Source organism: Falco peregrinus, chromosome W, assembly GCF_023634155.1.
Source record: "Falco peregrinus isolate bFalPer1 chromosome W, bFalPer1.pri, whole genome shotgun sequence".
Lineage (NCBI taxonomy): Eukaryota > Metazoa > Chordata > Aves > Falconiformes > Falconidae > Falco > Falco peregrinus.
Genome location: NC_073743.1, coordinates 6,124,521 through 6,148,472, shown reverse-complemented (window position 1 = coordinate 6,148,472; position 23,952 = coordinate 6,124,521). Strand labels below are relative to the sequence as shown.

The window sequence follows — 23,952 nt, the reverse complement described above, 5'->3', positions numbered from 1 at the left end:
AATATGTATAGGCGTTAATTGAATATTCATTTGTTTTATTGTATAAATGTGAGATGGTTTGTTACTTCGGGCATGCACGCTTGTGGAGGAGCGATCCCCCGTGCATCTGCGCACAATAAACATATCTACTTTATAACTTTCGATTTATAGAGTTTAATTCCGTACGTCACTTTATGGCTCACTATAGGTTAGGGCTGACTGAGGCCCTCAAAGATGAGAGGCTGGGGCAGTGCTCAGACCTGGCAACCAGTTGCCAGATAGCATGCCAGAAAGAGGATGCCCAGATCCCTGGGGGAACTCAGCCATGCTTTTCTCTACCTCCCTTACCACCCTGTCATAGCTTAAGTTGTGAATGCTAACAGGCAGCAGATAATTAGGTGTATGTGTGGGTGAATGTCTGAAATTGAAATTTTGAACTCTTAAGTGGAAGTCTGCTACATGCTAGCTGCAGCTGGTATAGGCTGGTCAAAAACTTTGATAACACCTGGACTAAACAAAAGTGGCATATCCTGCATCCTTCAATTAATAAAGAGATGCAAGACAGACCCACCAGTTAGGAGGGTGATCACACTGTGCTTCTGCATGTAGACTATTTAGATTAAGAAGAACAGGGCCTTGGGGTTCAGGAAAAACAAGTTTGTGCCAAAAAGAAGGGTTCTCAAAAAGAAGTCTCAAGAGGGAGGGAGGGGCATGGGGGGCAAGGTGAGTGAAGAACCTGGTAGTGGGGAAAGATCCTGGAGATCAGGGTGATGTATGGAGACAAATGCTGGGGGGATCACAGAATGGTTGAGAATGGAAGGGACCTCTGGAGGTCTTCTGGTCCAACCCCCCTGATCAAGCAGGGCCACCAAGAGCCAGTTGCCCAGGACTATGTCCAGATGGCTTTTGCATTATCTCCAAGGAGAGAGACTCCACAATCTCTCTGGGCAACCTGTCCCAAGTGCTCAGTCACACTCACAGTAAAGACATGTTTCCTGGTGTTCAGATGGAACCTCCTGTGTTTCACTTTGTGCCCATTGCCTCTTGTCCTGTCACTGGACACCACTGAAAAGAGCCTGGCTCTTTGCACCCTCCCTTCTGATATTTGTATACATTGATGAGATCCCCCCCGAGCTTTCTCTTCTCTAGGCTGAACAGCCCCAGCTCTTTCAGCCTTTCCTCATGTGAGATGCTCCAGTCCCTAAATGCCCGGGGACCTTGGCCAGTAATGCTTGAGACCAGTAACTGTGAGTAGCTGCACAGCAGGAATTGATCCAACTTTCTTTGAGGGTAACAGAGCACTGGAACAGGCTGCCCAGAGAGGTTGTGGAGTCTCCTTCTCTGGAGATAGTCAAAACCCATCTGGACATGATCCTGTGCAACCTGCTCTAGGTGAACCTGCTTTAGCAGGGGGGTTGGACTAGATGATCTCCAGAGGTCCCTTCTAACCTCAACCATTCTATGATTCTGTGATTCTGTTCAGTCTTCCTGGACTAGCAGCAAACTCCCTCATGGGAAGGGAAGTTAAGACCCGACCTAGTGAATATAACAGTGGGGGAAGGAAGCAAGCCAATGAATGAGTGTGTGAGAGAAACATGTAGGGTACAAGCTCTAATCTTGTTGATTCTTAAATAAACCCCAGCATCCAGTTCCACAATGGGTTCTCATTTACTCTGTCTCACCCATAACACCCTGCCAGAGTATGAGCCCATGGAAGTAGGTGCCATCCAGCCACTCCCCTCATCCCAAGAGTAAGAACACAGATGGAGGGAAGGGGTATGCTTTTATTGTGGTGAAAAAGGCCATCATGCTGTCATTTACCCCAACAAACCTACGCTGACCACTGCAAACACCTTTTATCCTCTTAGTTTTATTAGAATTGGTCAAAATGTTAGAGGCAAAGACGACTCCTGTAAAAAAATATTCCACGTTTTATTCTTTCCCCTCATACCCCTCTGCTAGCATCCAGGTTGCCACAAAACACAACAGAACAGGCAGTCTTTGGGGAGGTTTCTTTTCTTCTCCCCTCTCTTTTTCTTTTTTCAAGGAGAGGGGGGAGACAATAACAAAAGTTTCTCAAGTGATAATTTTTTCCAGCGTGGCACTCTTAAAAGTCTTCCTCAGTTTTGGAACCTTCACTGAGTGACAAAAAAAGAATGGAAAATAAACCCAGATCTCACAAGTGGTCAGAGGTTGAGAGAGCCCTTGAGAAAGTATCATGTACACTTGTTCAGTTCTTATCCCCTTCTTTCAACATTGTGCTGGCTTTGGGTGAGGTAGAGTTAATTTTCTTCATAGTAACTAGCATGGAGCTACGTTTTGGAATTGTGCTGGAAACAGTGTTGATAAGACAGGGATGTTTTTGTTATTGCTGAGCAGTGCTTGCACAGTCTCAAGGCCTTTTCTGCTTCTCACACAACCCCCCCAGTGAGCAGGCTGGGGGTGCACAAGAAGTTGGGAGGGGGCACAGCTGGGAGAGCTGACCCCAACTGACCAAAGGGATATTCCATACCATATAACATCATGCTCAGCATATAAAGCTGAGGGAAGAAGGAAGGGGAGAAACATTTGGAATGATGGTGTTTTGTCTTCCCAAGTAACCGCTACTCATGATGGAGCCCTGCTTTCCTGGAGATGGCTGAACACCTGCCTGCCCATGGGAAGTAGTGAATGAATTCTTTGTTTTGCTTTGCTTGCATGCGTGAAGCATATAAAGCTGAGGGAAGAAGGAAGGGGAGAAACATTTGGAATGATGGTGTTTTGTCTTCCCAAGTAACCGCTACTCATGATGGAGCCCTGCTTTCCTGGAGATGGCTGAACACCTGCCTGCCCATGGGAAGTAGTGAATGAATTCTTTGTTTTGCTTTGCTTGCATGTGTGACTTTTGCTTTACTTATTAAGCTATCTTTATCTCAACCCACAAGTTTTCTCAGTTTTATTCTTCCAATTCTCTCCTCCATCCCACTGTGGGGAGAGTGAGCGAGCAGCTGTGTGGTACTTAGTTGCTGGCTGGTGGGGTTAAACCATGACAGACTTCCACTTCTGGTCACTGTCAGTGAAAGGATACTAGGTGGACCTTAGGTCTGACCCAGTATGGCTGTTATTATGTTTTCAATCAGTGGAATAAATGGGGAAAGGAAGAAAGGGAGATCGGAAGAGGGGGAAAATGTAAAAAACATTTTTTTAATTAATTTTGTAATCACCTTTATTTATAAAATAAAAACCCCTTCCATTTCAAAACCCATGGAACTCAAAAGATTTGAGCATTTTCAAGGATTTTATTTTTAATTCTGACTTGTTCTATCATAATTCTATTTGATTTATATGATCATCAAAAATATGCTTAGCAGTCTGAAAATTTTCCTCTGTGGAAAAATAATTTACTTTGCATCCAAAAAAAAAAAGACAGAAAAAAAGCTTTTCTGATGGAAACGTACTTGGTTGTTTCTTCTGTTTTTTTGTGCTTGGTGCTGTGCATGGAAAGAGCAAACATTTCAATATCTTATCATGTTAATTATCTCCACATTACAGTTGGAGACCTGTTGAAATTCAGTGGGTGTACAGGGTAGTAATCACCTGTCCTATTTTACACAATAAAATGTGGGACATCTAGTCACTCCAAGCTGTTTTTCCAAGTCAATAGCACCCCTAGAAGGTGATGCATGACATAAGGTAGATTAGATGGCTCACCCTATGGAGCAGCCCATTTCTCTCCAAGATAGCAAATGACTACACCACTGACTAGTCCCTGGCCTGAGATTATTATAACTGAACAAGATGTGGAAAACTACTGGCCAAGACATAAGAAATTGCTGGACGTGACAGATAACTGTCAAAGCACTGAGTGCAATAATAGGCCTTCATTGTCCTGACCAACCTTACCTGGGACTCCCACTCACATACCCTCTGCTCACTGGGTCTAGGGGCTCCATTTAAGTTCAGGCCCATACTATATGTCCTTGCCTGAGCTATGCAACTGGTATACTTGTTTCCAGTCTTGTCCCCTGTCATTCCTGACATGTTGCTTGGACTTTCCAGATAGACCTCAGATTTGACTTGTTACCTCACCTGTGTCTGATTATTGTTGGACTGTTGATGGAACCTGCTGCTATCACCACCCCTGCTCTGCTCACCCTGCTCAGATACTGTGGTGTTGTGCCCTTTTTGGTTAGGTCACTGCCCCTGTCTGTGCTGCAGTTGCCTTTGTGTCACAGTCTGATAGTCTCTGACCAGGTAATTTTAGTTATTCCAGAATAATATGAAATATCAGATTTACTTATTTGTAGGTATTTGACATTACATGGTATTTTTGATTTAGCAGAGTGATACAGCAACATACTGAAATCACAACACAAACACACTACAGCAATTGCAACATATAATTGGATCACAATATAAACATGATTCCCGCTACCAATATCTATATGCTCACCATCACGACACTGAGCATCCCCAATTGCCAGGAAGGAATACATGGGTTGAAGCCAGCTCAAGCCTGTTGCTTTCTTCAAAATTCACCTTGCTAGTTGTCCAGTTTTTCTGCTCTGTGTTGGGCTGAGCCACATATACATTTCCCATGTTGGTCTGTCTGGCTTAGGAAGATAATACTCTCTGGTGATTGTATTAGGGAGGGAAGTCCATTTACATAACCAGTTGACTCAACCTGTTTATCTAAAACAGTCCCCTTTGTGTTGAGATAAGTTCAGCTTCCTTTACAATAGGTGTGGTCACTTTCTACATTCTTTTCTGAGTGTCATGAGCACATCACCCTTGCCTATCTTCTCTGAGCCTTCTTCCATTGTAGGGGTTGTTGATCAGTCACACCTTAGTTCTCAGCTCACCTTCCCTCATGGAGCAGTTCTCCTCTTGCTGCTCCTTGACAGTTAGCTCTGGCCTTGTTGAGCCCTGAGCTGAGTACCAGAGTCTGGCTCTCAGGCTAGATAGGGACTTGCCCCTATGGCTCCCCCACAGCTCCAGGCTGACCTCCAAACCCTATGAGAAGCTGTAATCAGCATGCAGAGGCAGGTCACAGACTACCCCTGCCCCCCACCTCCCCAAATCCTTCAATGGGCATCAGATGAGGGTATGGGGATTTATTAGTGAGATACAGCTAATCTGTACTGCTTATCCAAGAGAAATTAGCCACACAGAGTTAATAATATTCTGGCTCTCAGGGATGGTCCTAGACTGCATCACCCCCTATATGAAGAGCAAAGACGCAGTGCTCCAGGACCCTGATTATTTATTCATTGCTCTGGAACAGTAATGGAGGAAACTTCAATCATGCAGCTGAGGCTGCCTTGCTGGAGCTATGGCAAGGGAGTCAGTCAGGCATTAACTATGCAATTCAATTCAATTCAATTCCAAATTCAAATTCATGTAGTTGGCCATGGAAACCGGGTGGGAGGAACCAAGCCCTTATGGCCTGTTACAGATCAGGGCTGACTGAGGTTCTCAAAGATGAGCTAGCCAGGGCTGACCCACCCCAGAGCCTGGGGCAGCTCTTAGATTTGGCTATCACCCTGGAGAAATGCCTGATAGCACACCAGAGAGAGCATACCTCCACATTTTGCTCCACCTCCCTTGCTATCCCCAGAGGAGAAATCCATAGAGATAGGCAAAACCCAACCTCACTTCAAGAGTGAGAACACAGATGGAAGGAAAGGGTATGTTTCTACTGTGGTGAGAAAGGCCATTGTGTTGCCACTTGCCCCAACAAATCCTCTTCCCTAGCCACTAGTGGAGGGAGTGTGGTCAGGGGCATCTGCACAAGGTAAGGGATGTTGTGAGTCCAGGATCATCACCCTTCCAGGTGGGCACACCATTTTAACTATTGTTCTGGTAGACTTGGGACCTCCCATTGGTTTATGGCCTCTGAGTATGGAGAGTGCCCAGCCCTGACCCACCCCAAGCACAATCATTGCTATAAGATGGGAGGAGAACCCAAGATTGGGGGGGATGGGGGGGCATCACTCATGAGACTTTTCCTCTTTGGGTAACCATGGCACCTAGACACTGAGATTTTGCCCTTCCTCATCCTGCACACACCCCTCTTTCTAGTCATACTCAGGCTGCCCTGGTTATGGAAGCAGAACCTATTGTTAACTGACAATTGGTCTTCTTGGGATTTCCTGTGGAAAGGGGATATTCAGAACCTGAGGACAAGATCTGGCCCTAGGATCTTCTTGGGGCTGTCTCCCTCACCACAGCACCCTCTGCGACTTGACCCAGAGACTCCCATGTTCCTGGCTCTACATCATGTGTGCAGTTGTCCAGGTTGAACATACCTCTGCCTCAGTCACTGGATCCCTTGCTCCCAACAATGTTCCTAGATGAGTACACTGACTTTGCAGATGTCTTTGAGAAGAAGGGGATGGAAACACTACTGCCCTGTTGCCTGTATGACTGTCCCATTGGCCTGATCCAAGGAAAGGAGGGGCCTTTCAAATGCTTCTGTGCCTGGAATTAGCAGCTCTTGAGGACAATCTGGCATGTAGGTTCATCTGTCCCCTCCATCTCCCCCACCAGGGCTCCCATATTTTTCAGCAAAAAGAATGATGGAGGTTTCTGCCCCTGCATAGAATACAGGGGGTTGAATGATACAATGGTTAAAAACCATCACCCACTGGCTCTCATCCTGAAGCTCTTGGTACATTTGCAGGAGCTAGTTGCTTCACAAAGCTGGACCTGAGAAGGTGCTACAACTTGCTCGAAATCTACAGGGGGGCAAGTGGAAAACTGCTTTGCACACCAGGTACAGCCACTACGAGTATCTTGTGATGCCATTTGGTCTCTGCAATGTTCCAACCACCTTCCAACATTTTATAAATTATGTCCTGAGGGATTTGCTTGATAGCTCTGTTGTGGCATACCTGGATGACATCTTGACTTTTTCAACCACTCAAGAGGCTCATGTAGACGACATGCAGGAATTCTCGAGTGACCTGTGACAGAAGTATCTCTATGCCAAACTTAAGAAATGCTCCTTCAGGAAAATGAAACGGGTACTCACTACAGCCCCATTCCTAGACTACCCAGATGGCCTTTCATTGTAGAAGTGGATGCCTTGGAGCGGTAGGGGTCATCCTCTCTCAGAAGGTCAGCCCTGAGTGGGAGCTCCACCTCTGTGCCTTTTTCTCTCAGCAGCTTGCTCCCACTGAGACAAATTACATCTGGGACAAGTTGCTCCTGGCAATCAAAGCTGCCTTTCACCTCCTCAAGGAGGCAAAAGACACAACAGTGTTGTTGACTGACCACCATAGCCTGGAATACTACTGAGGGATGACAGGTCTCTCTCTCAGCCTTGCCCTCTAGGCCTCTGTCTTTATGCACTTTCACTTCATTTTCACCTAATGTCCAGGGCAGCAAAATGGCAAGGCTGATGCCTTGTCATGGAAGGGGAACTCAGACACTTTGTCACCACCACAGCAGAGGATGAGCACTACTAGCAAAGCATTGCCCTGGTACTAAATTAGCCTGCAAAAACAGGACAGCTGCCTGTATTGGGGGAAGAAGCTGTACATCCTGAAGAGACTGATGCAAGCATCAGTGCCGTCATGGATCTGCAGCCAGATGCATGGGCTGATGGAAAATACAACACCTGATTACCTGGACCTACTGGTGGCCCACAGTACAGGTCACAGTCCATGGACTTCATAGTAGACCTACCTGACTCACAGGACAACACAGCTGTCCTAGCAATGATGGACCTCTTCACTAAGATGGCTTACTTTTTTCCCCTCAGGAAATTGTCCACAGACTGCCTGACTTCCTACAGCACATTTTTGATGCCATAGCCATTCCCAGACAGCATCATTACTGACTGGGGAAAGGGGGGGAGGGGGGGGGAAGCAGTTTACAGACAGATTTTGGAAGGAGCTTGTGGGGCTCTTCCCCATACAAACTTGCCTTGCCCTCTCACCACCCCCAGACCAATGAGCAGAGAGAGTGAGTCAGATCCTGGAACAGTATCTCTGGCATTACAATAATTTTCTACAAGATGGCTGGGTCACTGTATTGGGTCTGGCTGAACCCCATAGCAGTCCTCATAGTGCTGTGCTTTGTATTGGTAGCTAGAAAGGTGGTGATAACACACCAGTGTTTTGACTACTGCTGAGCAGTGCTCCCACAGCATCAAGGCTGTCTCTCCAACCTTCACCCCCACCTCATCAGTACGCTGGGGGTGGGAAGGTCTTGGGAGGGGACATAGCCAGGACAGCTGACCCAAAGTGACCAATGGGATATTCCATACCATAGGACATCTGCTCAGATATAAACACTAAGAGAAAGGAAGAGGAAGTGGGGGGCATTTGTTATTTATGACATTTGTCTTCCAGAGCAACCACTACGTGTACTGAAGCCCTGCTTCCCAGGAAGTGGCCGAACATTGCCTGCTGATGAGAAGTAGAGAATAACACTTTTTGTTTCCTTTGCTTCTGTGTACATGACTTTTGCTATTGCTTCATTAAACTGCTTTTATCTTAACCCACAAGTATTTATTTTCTCCCTCCCTGTTCCGCTGAGGAGGGGAGTGATAGAGCAGCTTGGTGGGCACCTGGCATTCAGCCAAGGTCAACCCACCACAGTCACCCTCCTCCCATTGGCAGAGTTTGTTTACAACAATAACACCCTTGCATCTTCAGAGTAGACTCCATTCTTTGCTAACTTTGATTTACACCTTCAGAGTCATCCAACCACAGCAGCTGCTTCACATGCACCTGGAACTGGTAACCTGCTTGTACAATTCCATCAAATTCACGTTCTCTTTATAACCCAGCTGGACAAAGCCAGAAGCACCTATAAGAGGCAAACAGGCAGATGATGTTGTCTGGCCACAGCCTTCTCCATTGGTCACTGGGTTTGGCTTCCTAGCAAGCACATCCAGACTGCCTGACCATCTGCCAAGCTAGACCATCATTATTTGGGGCCTTTCACCATGGCTGACCAAATCACCTACTGCCTGGAGCTCCCATGATCCTGGAAGATTTACCTAGTTTTTTGTGTCTCCCTCCTGAAGCCTTATCACACAGACCCTTTCCACTGCCATTGCCCCTGTCTTTTCTGTAATTGCCTTTTGGTTGTAACTCTTTTTTTCCCCCTCATAGAGCAATTCTGCTCTTGCTTCTCCTCATCAATAAGAAGTTACGGGCAGTGCCATGAGGGATGGCTGGATTTCATTTGAGGCTAAGGAGAAGACACCTAACGTGAGTATCGGGGGCCTTTTGGGGAGTAGAATCTTGCAAGGCCAGCAGTGCTTGGGTAACTGTACAGTAATAACATATATAGCTAGAGAGAGAGAGAGAGAGTGTATCCTCAGTGTATCCTCATGGGATACTCTCTCATCAGGAATATAGGAAGCAGCATTGCTTCACATAAAGCTGGATCACCCACATCTCCCACAGGAAGTGTGTGCAAGTAGAGGTACCTGCACTCCCAGGAGAGGGTGTGCATATAATGGTGTCAATGGGGTGGGTGATTAAAACCTCTTGGGGTTAGTTATAGGAGGGTGTTTACAATTTTTTAAGTGTTTATTAATATTTTGTGAGTTTGTAGTATTGTGCTTTATCTGTTGAATTCCTGATATTGATCCTGAATATATAGTTCACTGATTGCTGGCTAATTATGTCATCAATAAACTATTTGGATCCTGATTTGATTTAAACTACATAGGTTCACCAGGGTTTTTTTCCTGCAACAGAAGTACGAGGGCAATGAAAAGGAGGGTGAAGACATGGGAAAATGAGTAATTTATGCAAATCATGGGATCAGGGCTGTCTGGGGGCACTGCCAGACAGCCCTGCACTGGATCACTGCAGCCTAAATCAAGACATTGAACAAAGCCTGTTGTTCTGACAATGCCACGCAAATCAAACTTTTCTGTGGTCAGGAAGGGGAGCTGCTTTCACTAGCTAGCAGAACACTCTGACAGGATGGGTCAAGCATCCTGGTATTGCCATATCGGTGCCTGTTCTAGTCATGATGGCATTTTGCAAATCAGTGCCTAACATCCGACATAGTGCCAGGATCCTGATCTGAAGTTAGCAGACTAAATGGGTATGTCTGGGAAGGAGGGGTTGGTTATGAAGGGGAGAAGGCCATCTGGTGGAATTAGATGGATGCTTGGAACTGGTAGGGAAATCAATGGAAAGGTATGTGTGGGAAGCAGGGGCAGCATGGACAGATCCTGAGCCATGATCCTCCTGGATGAACTGGAGAAATTGAATAGTCACTAACTACTCTAAGAATGAGAAACTATGTAAGGCTACTCCAGAATTTCTGCATCACTGCAGCTCCCCTGGTCCCAAGAGCCTGCAGCTCTGACTCCCTGGACTACTGGTAGGACCTGTTGCTGTTCACCACACTGCCTCTTAGTGCTGTGGGAATGTGCCCTGTTGGTGAGGTCGTTGCTTGGCCTGTGTTGTGTCTGTTCTCAGCTTCTGGCTCACCTTCCTTGAGAGGGCAGCCCTACTCTTGCTGCTGTCTGACAGTATCTAAGGCAGTCTCTTAAAGGTTAAAAAATGACCCCCCTTGATGAGTAGGTAGTATAAATGATTGTTTTAAAGTAGGCAGGGCTTCAGAAATCATAAAGAATGCTCATTCATGTCATCATGCCATTACACACCAACTTATGTACATGACCAGTTGTGCTCCCTCTTATTTGTTAACTGAGAGAGGCTATGAAATTCTCAGGGAACAGTAAGAGTGACTCCTTTGTGAGGGAGGGCAAGCTAGGAGACAAGGGTGACAGCAAGGCAGGTCGGGGCAGTGACCTTGCTTACAAGGTGTGCAGCCCCACTCTCAGGGTGCAGTAAGGGCTGGCTGCTCCCTAAGGGAAGAGGAGCCAGGAGCTGAGCAACAAAGACAGCAGAAGCAGTGACCTTGCCAGCAAGGGCCCAGTTCACAGTACCCAACTAAGGCAAGCAAGGCAGGCCTGGGGATGGTAGCCAGATTCAACCAAGAGTTCCAATTGCCAGGCAAGTCTGTGATGATGAGGCAGATCTGAGACTAGGCTAGGAAGTCTGTCCCCAGGTCAGGGTCTGCATCAGTGAGGTCTCTGGCCAGGTAGGTACAGGCATGGCTGTGGTGTAGTTGTAGCTCAGGTGGAGGCCAGCTGCTAGAGCATCAGCTTAAAAGCCAAGGGAAGTGGGGGTGGGTCTGGCTGAGGCCTCCCAGCAGAGCTACCTGGGAGTACTCTCCCCAAAGTCACGGAAGGGAAGGGAAGGGAAGGGAAGGGAAGGGAAGGGAAGGGAAGGGAAGGGAAGGGAAGGGAAGGGAAGGGAAGGGAAGGGAAGGGAAGGGAAGGGAAGGGAAGGGAAGGGAAGGGAAGGGAAGGGAAGGGAAGGGAAGGGAAGGGAAGGGAAGGGAAGGGAAGGGAAGGGAAGGGAAGGGAAGGGAAGGGAAGGGAAGGGAAGGGAAGGGAAGGGAAGGGAAGGGAAGGGGGGCTGCCTTCAGCTGTACTATATCTAAGTTGGCCCTGAGCCCAGGCAGCCAAACCACCAGGAGTAGGGGCTGCTCTCAGGGCCCTTAAACCCACAGTACCTACCTGTGCAAAGAGAACAGAGCAGGTCCGATGACAATAACCAGGGTCAGACAACAGTCCAGATGGCCAGGTAAGTTCATAGTGATGTATTGGTTAATTTTTGAACTCTGAAATATTGTAGTGCTTTACTGAAGGCTAATTGTTAAGAAAAAATTCCAAACTATAAAAGATAAATATCATCTCTCTATGTACACAGGAAAGATTCCCAACAAAACCATACCAGGTGCTAGACAATGCTGCAATGAACACAGGTTATCTATGTTATAATGTAAGATTAGCCATTACAAGAGAAATTAGTGAAATGTCTTGAAATGTCTTATCATCTATAGATGATGATAAAGGTTCCCTTTTCATACAAACCATGATTAACAAGGGCTTGTGCTGAGAGGCAGAGGCTCAACCTAAATAAGATAGCAGTGATTCTGAGAACAGCAACCTAGGTGATAAAAGGTATGATATCAATTCCTTCAACTGAGAAAGGTCTGGAGAAGACAGTGTTTTAAAAATGAACATTTGGGGCATGTATCTGTATTTGAGAAGATGAGAAAACAGGAACACTATACATACTCAAAAACCTTAAAATATCAAATTTCAAAACCACTTCCCACTTCTTTCCCTAAATAAAACAAAGTACTCATTCTTCCTTCTACATTACTTGTCAAGTAAAGTAATTTCTAAAAGAAAGCTGTATCTTAGATTGCCAGTGCACAAGAACAACAGCCAATAATTTTCCCCTCAACAGTGAGAAAATGTTTTCCACAGCCAGGGAGCTCTAACAACAAAATATATATTAACTGCACTTTACACACACATAGAGAGAAAAAAAAAAAAAACCACCACAAAAAACTCCCAATACTATAGAACAAGCATAACAGTTCAACCAAAACACATCATGTCATGGTTCAACCCTAGCCGGAGACTAAGCCCCACCCCACGCATCCACTTCCTCATTCCCCCCACAGTGGGATGGGGGAGAGGATCAGAAGAGTAAAAGTGGGAAACTCATGGGTTGAAATAAAGACAGTTTAATAGGGAAAGCAAAAGCCACGCATGCAAGCAAAGCAAAACAAGGAATTAATTCACTACTTCCCATGGGCAGGCAGGTGTTCAGCCATCCCCAGGAAAACAGGGCTCCATCACATGTAACAGTTACTTGGGAAGACAAACACCATAATGCCGGATGTCCCCCCCTTCCTTCTTCTTCCCCTAGCTTATATATGTCATATGGTATGGAATACCTCTTTGGCTAGCTTAGGTCACCTGTCCTGGCTGTGTCCCCTCCCAATTTCCTGTGCTTCCACAGCCCTCTGGCTGGCAGGGCCCAAGAAACTGAACAGTCCTTGACTTAGTATAAACATTACCTGGCAACAACTAATAACCTCAGTGTCCTATCAACATTGTTCTCACACCAAATCCAAAGCACAGCACTGTACTAGCTACTAAGAAAACTAAATCTATCCCAGCTGAAACCAGGACACTATCCAGTCCTTATCCATACCATTTATGTCATGCCACACTTTCCAATACAACCTCATTAACCACCATCACCCTTCCCATCCTTTGATATAATACACTGATATCATTCCCCTAGTCTATGCACCACCCTTGTAAAAATGTCTATAAAATGTCCACACAATTTCCATTGAGTTCATTTAGTCCATGAACACGATCTCTTATGGTGGTCACTCAGGAGATGAGAGGTTGTGTGTTGTATGGGGTTATCGGGCATCAAAGCCGGCTCAGGTCAGGTCACTGCTGCACTTGCACTGCTTCTTGTAAGGCTTGTCCTCCAATGGTTCAGGTGGTTTCTGCTATAGTCATTCCTATAACATGAAACTCAAATCATGGGTTACAACAATTTAAAGGTATATCCATTACAGTCTCTATCCCTGGACCCTTTGGACCAGCCCATAGGGTTTAACATTGCAATGAACTCCTCCCCTTGCCCCTGCTCTGGCTTGGACTTATCCACAGACTGCTGTCCCTTAGGGTTGTACCTGCTCCAAGTGGAGCCTCAGCTACGAGCCACAGTCTCTCCAGGGTTATCCCTGCTGCGGCACAGATTCATCCACAGCCACAGTCATTTTGAGGTGCACCCGTTCCAACAGGGCCTTATCCATTGGCCATGACCATAGACCTGCTCCAGAATGGCCTTACCCACAGCCACAGTCCCTTCAAAAGTAAATCAGCTCTATCATGGCCTTATCCCTGGCCACAATCCCTCCAGGGCTGTACCTGCTCTGTCGTGGGCTTATACATGTCCACACACTTTGAGGTGCTCCAACATGATCTCATGCACAGCCACTGATTCTTCAAGGTGTACCTACTGCAGCACAGACTTGTCCTTGGGCCACAATTCCTTCAGAGGCATACCTGCTGTGGCATGGACATAACCATGGCCACAGACACTCCAAGATATACCTGCTCAGGCATGGACTTAGTCACGGCCACAGGGGCTTTGGGGTGTCCTGCTCCCACGTGGACTCATCCACAGGTCACAGTCCCTTTGACTGGAGTTCACACTGGAGTTCCAGCCTGTCCAGTACAGCAGCACAGAAACAGCAGCCATGCCCTGGCCATCTGCCAGTCCAGGCGCATCACCATTGCTGTTATCAGAATGTTCCCGGGCACAGCACAGTGAGATGATAAGCAATACAGCAAGCAGCGAAGCAAGAATCAGCCACTAACGAGCACTAGACTCTAATATACAGTAAGGCAAGAGAGCCCCATGGCAAGCACAGAAACCTGCCCCTAAATAGCTAAATAGCAGTAACAGCTACAAATTCAAACTAGCACATTCAAATCAAAACTGTTGTTATCTTGAACCCTTCACGCCCCACACTGGGTGCCAAAAAGGACTCATGGTTCAACCCCGGCCGGTGACTAAGCCCCACACAGCTGCTCACTCACTGTAAAAGTAAGAAAACTTGTGGGTTGAGATATAGACAGTTTAATAAGGAAAGCAAAAGCCACACATGCAAGCAAAGCAAAGCAAGGAATTCATTCAGCACTTCCCATGGGCAGGCAGGTATTCAGCCATCCCCAGGAAAGCAGGGCTCCGTCACAGGTAACAGTTACTCAGGAAGACAAACACCATAACGCTGAACATCCCTGCCTTCCTCCTTCCCCCAGCTTACATATACTGAGCATGACGTCATATGGTATGGAATACCTCTTTGGCTAGTTTGGATCACCTGTCCTGGCTGTGTTCCCTCCCAATTTCCCATGCCTTCCAGCCTTCTCACTGAGAAACTGAAAAGTCCTTGACTTAGTATAAACATTACCCAGCAACAACTAAAACCATCAGTATCCTATCAACATTGTTCTCACACCAAATCCAAAACACAGCACTGCACCAGCTGCTATGAAGAAAATTAACTCTATCCCAGCTGAAACCAGGACACATCTAAAGAAAAAAGCAACAGAAAAATAAAAGCAGGAGGAAAGTAGCACCTTGACATCAGCATGTTCACATGAAGGGAGATTCACTACAAATTTTTTTAAGACACTCCCTGACGTTTTGCATTCTTATTTGAAGAGGAGGGAGCTTAATCAGAGCACCCCTGCATGGTTTTGCTGCATCATCCTTCTCTCCTCTCTTCCGAGTAAGACATTCCAAATCACCTCCTAAAGAGTCACACTGAAAACATTCCTAATCCTTCCCCAGTCAGGCTTCTGACCAGCATGTCGTTTGGGATGGTCACTGCCAGTAACTATTGCCAGATGACCACCTTGCTGAGGGATAGGATAGGTTGTCCAGACTCAGATCTGTGGCTCCCCCCTACATCTTGCATCTCATTCAGCTTTTCAACCCTATGTTTAGCTGACATCATTCTATCTGCACTTCTGATATAAAGCAGATACCATATAAGAAGACCTGATGAGTGGGTTTCAAGTGCAAGAATCCTGAGGAAAAAAAAGATTTTAAATCTTTTTCTTAGACAACATAGGTTAAAAGATTATATGTACATGCGGGTTTCATTTTGCAAAGGTAACATTGAGGGTGAAGAAAAGAGGTTATAAGCAGCATGAAAAGAAGAGCAAAAGCTTTTTTTAAAAAAAACTAGCTCATATTTTCAAAGGGTTTGTATGTTCACAGTCACGCTTATTAGTACTCTGATAAAGCATTATTCTTTACTTCCAGTGACAAAGTAATCATTCTTTTTAACACTATATAAATAAAACTTCTGACATAAAATTTCAGTCTCCCCAGCTGTCCCAAAACACAACCCCCACATAAAGCGGGAAGAATACAAGAAAAGAAGCAGGCAATATGTTTTAAATAATTTTACTCTGGAATGAAATATCCCACAGCACAAACAACACATTTTTGAGTGTCTGTGATGCTACTTTAAGATAGGCATGAAAACATGTGTGTTTGTAGCATCATTTCCAATACTGAAAAATAATGCAGACATAGAAGGGAAGTGTTGGGACATGGACTGAGGTAAAAAAAATATAGCTATCTATTCAACTACAAAGGGCAACTGAAGAGATTTTAATATTGAATTAAAGTCACAGTTAAATATGCTTGTGTCATTGCTTTTAGACACAGGACAGCTACATTTTGCAGCATTTCACTGAATTGAGGCCGTACTGTACACCAAGTTATCATTATCATGTCTGTTACCAGTCATTTTAACTGAGACAGGATTACCAGACATATCCTCACCATAAAAACTATAAGATGTTAGGCCTGAATTGCCTTTCAACTGCATACAAGCAAATCCAGGGCATTTTCAGTAGTGTTTGTACACTGGTACCAACAGAAAAATCAAGACAGAGGAAGAGATGATGGTATATGTGTGTGCATCTCCAGCTGTATGTGTGCATGTGTGTGTGTATGTGTGTGTGTCTTCTTCTGTGCATTTGTGTATGTGTATACATATGCATCTGAGCATCTCCTGTGGTGTGCACATGCATTTCTCCCTGTGTGTGAACATGCATCAGTATCTACCAATGTGCATGTGTGCACACAAGTATTTCTCTCTGTGTCTATGTGTATACACTCATGACTGTCTCCCTGTATGTTTATGTGTGCCTCTCTCTCTGTACATAATTTCCCTGTCTTCCTGTCTGCGTGTATCGGTCTCCCTGTGTCTGTGTGTACCTCCTTCTGCATGTGCATCTCCCTGCGTACATGTGCATGTGTCTCAATGTGTGCATGCTCTGTGTGTGTACATCTCCCCCTCTGACTCTGTGCATCTCCCTCTGTGCCCATGTATATCAGTGTACTCTGTGTGTGCATGGGGGTGTAGGGGTGTGTGTCTCCCTCTTTATCTGTATGAATCTAAGTGTCTCTGTGTGCGTGCACACATCTGTCCCTCTGTGTGAGCATCTCCATCTGTGTGGGTGCATGCTAGTTTCTCCCTCTCTGTAGTATTGTGTGTCTCCATATACGGATGTCTTGTGTTAGCCTCTGTGAGTGTACATGCACAAGCGTCTCTGCATGTGTCAGGGCACGTTTCTCCCTTTGTATGTGCATGAGTGTCCTCCTCTAATGCACAAAAAATTGCTCAGTGGATATGGGGAGAGCAGTGGACATCATCTATCTCAAATTTTGCAAGGTGTTTGACATGGTCTCCCATCCCATCCTTGTTGGCAAGTTGGTAATATATGGACTAGATAGATGGACCACAAGATGGATAGAAAAGTAGCTAAACTGCTGAGCTGGAAATAGTCAAGACAGCTTGATGGGGTCCTGGATAACCTAATCTAAGACCCTGCTTTTAACAGAAGGTTAGACTAGACTTTTTTATGAGGGGGAGACACACATGCACATATGTGTGCAGAGAGAAACATTCATGCATACATGCTCACTTGCTACAAACACACCTACAGAAGCCTGCCTTGTTATTCTTGACATCTCTTGCCAGTTTGAGTTCCAGCTGAGCTTTTGTCTTCCTAACTGCATCTCTACATGCCCAAGCAATATTTCTATATTCTTTGGGAGTTTTTCCCCTTTTCCATCTCTCATATGCTTCTTTTTTTGCATTTGAGCTCTCTCAGTAGCTCACTGTTTAACAAGGCTGGTTTCTTGTTATGTCTACTCCTTTTCCTGCTTAGGAAGATGGACTGCTCTTGTGCTTTGGAGGAGGCCGTCTCTGAAAATCTCCCAGGACTCCTGAGCCCCTTTACCCTCCAAAGCAGACTTCCATGGGATCCCTCATAACAGTTCCCTAAACAAGTTGAAATCAGGTCTTCTGAAGTCCAAGGTCTTTATTCTGCTACTTGTCTTCCTCATGCCCCTTAGGATCTCAAACTGTGATCTTTTGGTCACTGCAGCCAAGGTGGCCATTGACAGTCACATCTCCATATAAATCTTCCTTATTTGTAAGCAGTAGGTCCAGAAGAGCACCCACCACTCCTAGTTGGCACATCCAGCAATTGCATCAGGAAGTTGCCCTCAATGCATTCAAGAAATCTTAGAATGCTTGTTCACCACTGTGTTGCTTTCCCAACAAATATCAGGGTAGTTGAAGTCCCCCATAATAACCAGGGCCTGCAGACCTGAGGCTTCTTTGAGCTGCCTGAAGTTGTTATTCTGTTTGTATCTCTCTGTGTGAACATGTCTCCTGTGTGCATGTGCAACTCTCCTTGTGTTTGTGCACACAAGTGTCTCCCTGTGTGAGCACATGAGCATTTCCCTCCATTTGTACATGTGCAGAAATGTCCTCCTCTGTGTGTGTGCACATGAGTGTCTGTGTGTGTGTCCCCAAATACCTAATTGGAGGATACAGAGCAGATGAAGTCAGTCTCTTCTTGGAGATGCACAGCAATAGGAAGACAGGCAATAGAAACAAGTTGGAACATGGGAAGTTCTAATTAGGAAAAAAAATTTTACCATGAAGGTGGTCAAATACTGGAACAGGTTGCCCAAAGAGGTTGCAGTATCTCCATCCCTGGAGGTGTTCAAGGCCCTGAGAAACCTGATTTAATTAGACTTGTTCTGAGCAGGAGGTTGGACTAGACTTCTGGAGGTCCTTTTCAACCTAGATTATTCTATGATTCCATGAGTGTGCATCTGTCTGTGCATGTGTGTCTCTGTGTCTATCTCTGTGGACAGTGCTTATAAAATATGTTTAGTTGTTACTGTTACTGTTTAGTTACTCCCAAAATTTGAGGAGGGTTTAATAATATAGTCTTGATCTTGATATTTTACCTTTTGGCAAAAAATGGAAAACTTGTTTTCAAAAATATGACTAACAGGATTTTCAGCAACATCAAAAAAATTCAACTTCCTGATTCCACAAATAGGTGCACAACTCAATTCTCCAGTAGCAAAAATTTAAATGCACTAAATAGATTTTCACAGATCCAAAATGATCTTTTCCCAGTGTAGGGGGTGAGATAGGAATCATTTCTTCTCTCCCATCTACACACCACCTGATTTGGTTTGTAAAATATCTACACTTTCTTAACACTAGAAGATTAATCGCAGGTCATAATACACATACACTTTATATAGGCTTGAAATTATAACTAAAAATGAACATTCATCTGCTATGAGGATCCAAACACATTGTAAAACTTAACCATTTAATTCTAGTACCCAAAAGAGCTTAAACTCTTTGAATAAACTGGTCCTAACTGTTTCAAGTGTCATAGTTGCAAACAAACTTTTCTGACTGCAACATCATCTCTAACAGAGATTGCTCAAAAACTGAATGTTTAGCTCAGGATCTGCATTAATGAAGACTTTTTAACAATCCCCCAAAGCTCCATCCCTTTTCAGAGTAAAAACAAGAAAGAAAGTGAACTCCCCCTAATCCAATGGCAAGATCTCGGTACACAGTTACCAGGACTGTGATGAACTGAAAAACTGATAAAGGTTCTATTTCTTTACTGTATCTAAGAGTTTCCAAGTCACAGGCAATGTAAAACTTTCTTTCACAGTAATACATTAAGTTAATTTTATTATGAGATTATCAGAAGTGCAGGAGAGCTAGGAGAGGATTTGGGATCAGACTTCAACCTGAGCTGTTCAACTACACCAAGAATGTCCAATTTCTAAACAGCAGAATTGAAATGAACTTTAGTCAAGTAAAACTTCCCTTCCTGAGATCACTTATATCTGGAGAAGATATTTTTTTTCCTGTTAAATATCATCTTTTGTGAAAGACCCACATAACTGGGGAGGAGAGATAGCTAATAAGAAGTGATCTCCAATACACATACACAGATATTTCTCCAATATATATATATACCAATTTAAATGCAAAAATTAAAATTCTGTTTAAATTTTTAACATGATATTCCTTTAAAACATTTCCAACCACAAATTCCAAGGGAAAGTGGTGAACCCTGTTGAGTATAAAATATATCTTAGAGTAAGATTTCTAACAGTGTAAACAACCACACTACAGACTCTCATAAGTTATCTAAGTAATTCCCCAAGACATAATCACAGTTACAAATATATTCTAGGAAAGGATTAATTAGTCTATTTTTCCACGCTTCAGTCCCAAAGAATGATCCTTCATTGTTTGCTGTGCTCCCTGCACCAATGCATAATTACTGACTTCATATATATAAAACTGATGTTATAGATATGGTTATTATATGTAGTTATATAGTTATAGAAATAGGGGTTTATTATATTTTTATATATAATAGTTCTTCTTGCCATATGCAAACAATGGTGAAAAAACATCTAAGACCCCAATCCTGAAAGCACAGTTGTGTTTAAAATTTAATCATGTGGGAAATCCCAATGCAGTCTAGAAAAGAACTCCCATGTTTTACAATAAACACATAAACTTAAGTGTTAGGGCCTCAGTCTTGAAAACATCATAGCTCCAAAATAAAAGTGAATTGAGTGGTCAAAAGCTGTTCCTCAGAGGGATATCATCATGTAACCATTTTTAACAGGAAATGGACCTGACACTTAAAAAGTCAGGTGTCAAATGGCCAATATACAGAGATTATTAGGAAGAAAAATAGGGTTTCCATAAGATTTTTCCCAAAATTTTGGAGTTACTAACATATACAAGAATTTAAGAAGCCATATCAGTCATAATAATAGTTTCAAAAGACATTTACAGTAAAGGAAAAAAGTAGTCAACCAGCTAGGGGCTGCTTTGGATTTGTATATGCATGTAATTTTGGAACTGAATGCCACTCCTGAAGGACTGCAAGAATCCCCACAAAATAAATATTCTAAAAATCAAACACTTGATGCTTACAAAAGTGTCAGTTCACTTTCCAATACAATACAAAGGACAATAAGAAAGCAAGCAGCCAGCTACTCATTAAAGAAATTAAGTAAGAGTACATCACCCATACACTTATGCTATCTACTACATTTATCAACAGATTAGTTGTATTAGGGGGCTGTTTCTTTACCAAAGAGATCAGAGCTAACCATAGACAATCACTGAATCTCACATAATATTTTGGAGGATCAGCTAAACAGAATAACTACAATCAAAGTTACACAGCCCTGATATTATTCAGAATACAATAAAAGTTTATGTGACAGTACAGACATATTTAAAGGCACAGTAAAAAAACAGTAATCTCAAATTAAAAAAACCCCAACATTATACCAACAGGCTAGGAAATACAAAGACAGCACAAATACTATATTAACAATGATTATACTAAGAACAAATGTGCCCTCTCAAATTTAATTACAGCATTTCTTCTCCAGCAGCATAATTTATAATGGCACATCTGATGCTAATAAATATATATATATATATATGAAAGGTCTCAAAGGATGGAATCATTTTAAATGCTTCTATCCTAACAACCAACTTGGGCTCTGTGGCAAGACCCATGCATCCCTTTGAGCCACATGGAGCAAGAGAGTTCAGAAACTTTCTCCAGCAGTATAGTACACTCAACGATTCCAATACCAGAAATACAGGGAGAAAATAGGCAGAGAAGGAAATGACTTCTCAACATAGATCTGAGGACTCCACAAACCCTCGGTCTTGTTGAGTCTGTTTCTCCTTAACCCCGATACACTGCAGTTTCAGCTGTTCACCAGGGGGTACAAAACTAGAACAAGAGCCCCAAAAAGTTAATTTGCTTTGGTATAACTCTAGCAGAGTTTTAGTCCCTTTTCCAGGAGCCCCAACGTCTCCACCGTGTGCGCTGCTGCTCTCATATCACCCCGGGGACTCAGCACCGTTCAGGTCGCGAGGCGACCAGTCAAGAAGGTTACAAGCTCTGAGGGCAGAGACCACCCCAAAGGAGATGGAGGGCGATACCACGACTCTGGTGTCTCCCCTATCCCTGCATGTTTTACCGCCTGGCGTCCAGACACCCGTCGTGTCTCCCGTGGGGACACATACCCGGCGGGACAGGCATAACTCCACTGAAGTGTTGAGGAGGGTGTCAACTTCTGGGACCTTTGGGGGAGAAGATGAACAAAGGGGTTGTCGGGAGGGGTGGGGTTGGGTAGCCTTCCCTGCCTCACACGCACCGCTTACCTGACACAGGGGTGTCCGGGGCGGCGATGTGTCTGCCTCTGCCCTGGCTCTGAGTTCCTTGCTCCGGGAGGCTCGGCCTGTGTAGGGTTGGCGGCGGCTGGCGGAGGGTGGGGGGAGGCGGCTGCTGGATATGAGCGGCGCCACCGTTCATGGCGAAGCTGAGGAAGCTGGAGTGGATTCGGGGGGGCTCCAGGAGGAGGAAGGGAGCTGGGGGGGAGGTGACGGCTGCGGCAGTGATGGGGGAGGGGGAGGAGGAGAAGAAGAACGCGGGAGGCGACAGCGCAGGAGAAGGGGGGGAGGGAAACGGCGGAAGGAGCCACCAATCTGCTAGTGAGCCCAGCTTCCCTATCCGCTTCTCCCACCTGGCGAAGGGGATCCGATCGATCTTCAACGCCGTCCTCCCCGGACTTTGCGGATTCCCGGTCGTGGTTCCGCAGGCAGGCGGAAGGAAAGAGGCGGGAGGCGGGCTGCACAGCGCAAGGTTGCGAGTTGGAGGCGATCGGCATCACTTCCCTCCGCCCGCCCCCAAGCAGTTGGCAGCAGACGGGGTCCCAATCCCCCAGACAGCGCACGAGGGGTGGCGGGCGCGGCAGCAAACTTCCTTTCGGTCTCCTCCCCTGCGAAGTAGCAGCGGTAGGGCAAGGGGGCTGTCACAGCTCGTTGTCCCCCCTGTACGGGCTCAGGGGCACTGGGCGGGGGCTGAGCCTGCTAGTTCGGCAGGGGAGGCGATTAGCTGTGCCTCACTACTCAAAGGGCTAGGGCTCAGTGCAAGAGAGAAAACAAAGGCAGCATAGAAGGCTATTATACCTCTCCCTTCCCCGCCTCCGCCCTGGAAACAATAACAGCACTACGCCAGAGGAGCGAAAGAAGAATATCCGAATCAGTGAAGTCCGTCCCCTCCCCACCCTTCCGTCTCGGGGACTTCCTCTACCGTTTTGGCCCCCCTCGTATAAGACGGCAAGGTCCACATCTCAATCCCGGCCCTGACCGGAAGAGGGGGGTGATTCCCCGCGGGTGCCTGTTCATGTATTGGATACCTCTCTCTGTCTCTCTCTCTCTCTCTCTCTCTCTGTGTCTGTGTGCGTGTGTATCTGTGTGCGCGTGCGTGTCTGTGTGTGTGTGTGTGTGTGTGTGTGCGCGCGCCCCCCTTCCTCTCTCCCTATGCTGGGAAGAGGCAAGTCCTCTATCCCCTGCTCAGGGAAAAAGTTGCTTCCTTCCTCCTCTGCTATCGGCCTCACCAGCCCAGCATAAATTATACATGGTGAGAAAGAAGAATGCTCAGCTCACAGCCAGCCCTGCATCTTCCTGCTTCCATACCAATTCTGTCCACTATGGTCCCAAGGCAGCAGAGGGGATCAGTGCCTTTCTGGAATACCGGCTCCTGCACGGGATAGAACGTGACAACCAGGGGAGGGCCTCATCCCCACCAAACACACAAACTTTCATTCCCTTGTTTTGTTCTCCCCTCTCCTTCCTTTCTCCACTTCTTTTCCTTCCATCCCACTCCCATTGCCAGCATTCAGCTGCACCAGCAGGTCTCAGCCCAACCACCTTGGATATCCCTTGGCCATACTGGAAGGGGCAAAATGTCCTGCATCATATGCCACTTGAGATGCTAGGGCACATCCCTCTCCCAGGTCTTGCTCCCTTCTTTCTTTTCCCAGACTCTACTTGCCCCCACCCCCAGCGGTGGCAGTGACAGATGTCTCAACAGTCAAGGGCCTGGGCACTAAGCTCAGGCAGAGCTCTGCTCATCTTTATCTTTTTTCCCTTCTCCTTTAAAAAGTTTATGACCAAAGCATACAAGCAATGGAGAGAGGACAGCCCCACATGGATTGCCACACATACACACAGAAAGCAGAAAGCCACTGGCTAGCAGTACTGCCTGTACTGCTCGGTATGTACTGGAGCATCTCACATGAGGAAAGGCTGAAAGAGCTGGGGCTGTTCAGCCTAGAGAAGAGAAAGCTCGGGGGGGATCTCATCAGTATACAA

General features: G+C 45.5%; 1 protein-coding gene across 4 annotated transcripts in view; it reads right to left on the bottom strand.

Moving 5' to 3' along the window:
- LOC129783108 (E3 ubiquitin-protein ligase RNF38-like) overlaps positions 1 to 23,018 on the bottom strand; it is a 176,530-nt gene extending 153,512 nt beyond the window's left edge. The window contains exons 1-2 of one of the 4 annotated variants that reach the window (XM_055792816.1): positions 22,320 to 23,018; positions 21,958 to 22,054 (exon numbers count right to left, since the gene is read on the bottom strand). In XM_055792816.1, the coding sequence (XP_055648791.1) occupies positions 21,958 to 22,054; positions 22,320 to 22,463 (241 nt within the window). In that variant the 5' untranslated portion in view covers positions 22,464 to 23,018. Of the gene's footprint in view, positions 1 to 21,957; positions 22,165 to 22,319 lie in introns of all 4 variants that reach the window. The other 3 variants (XM_055792814.1, XM_055792815.1, XM_055792817.1) reach the window with 3 other exon arrangements.
- Between the last annotated feature and the right edge of the window lie 934 nt (positions 23,019 to 23,952).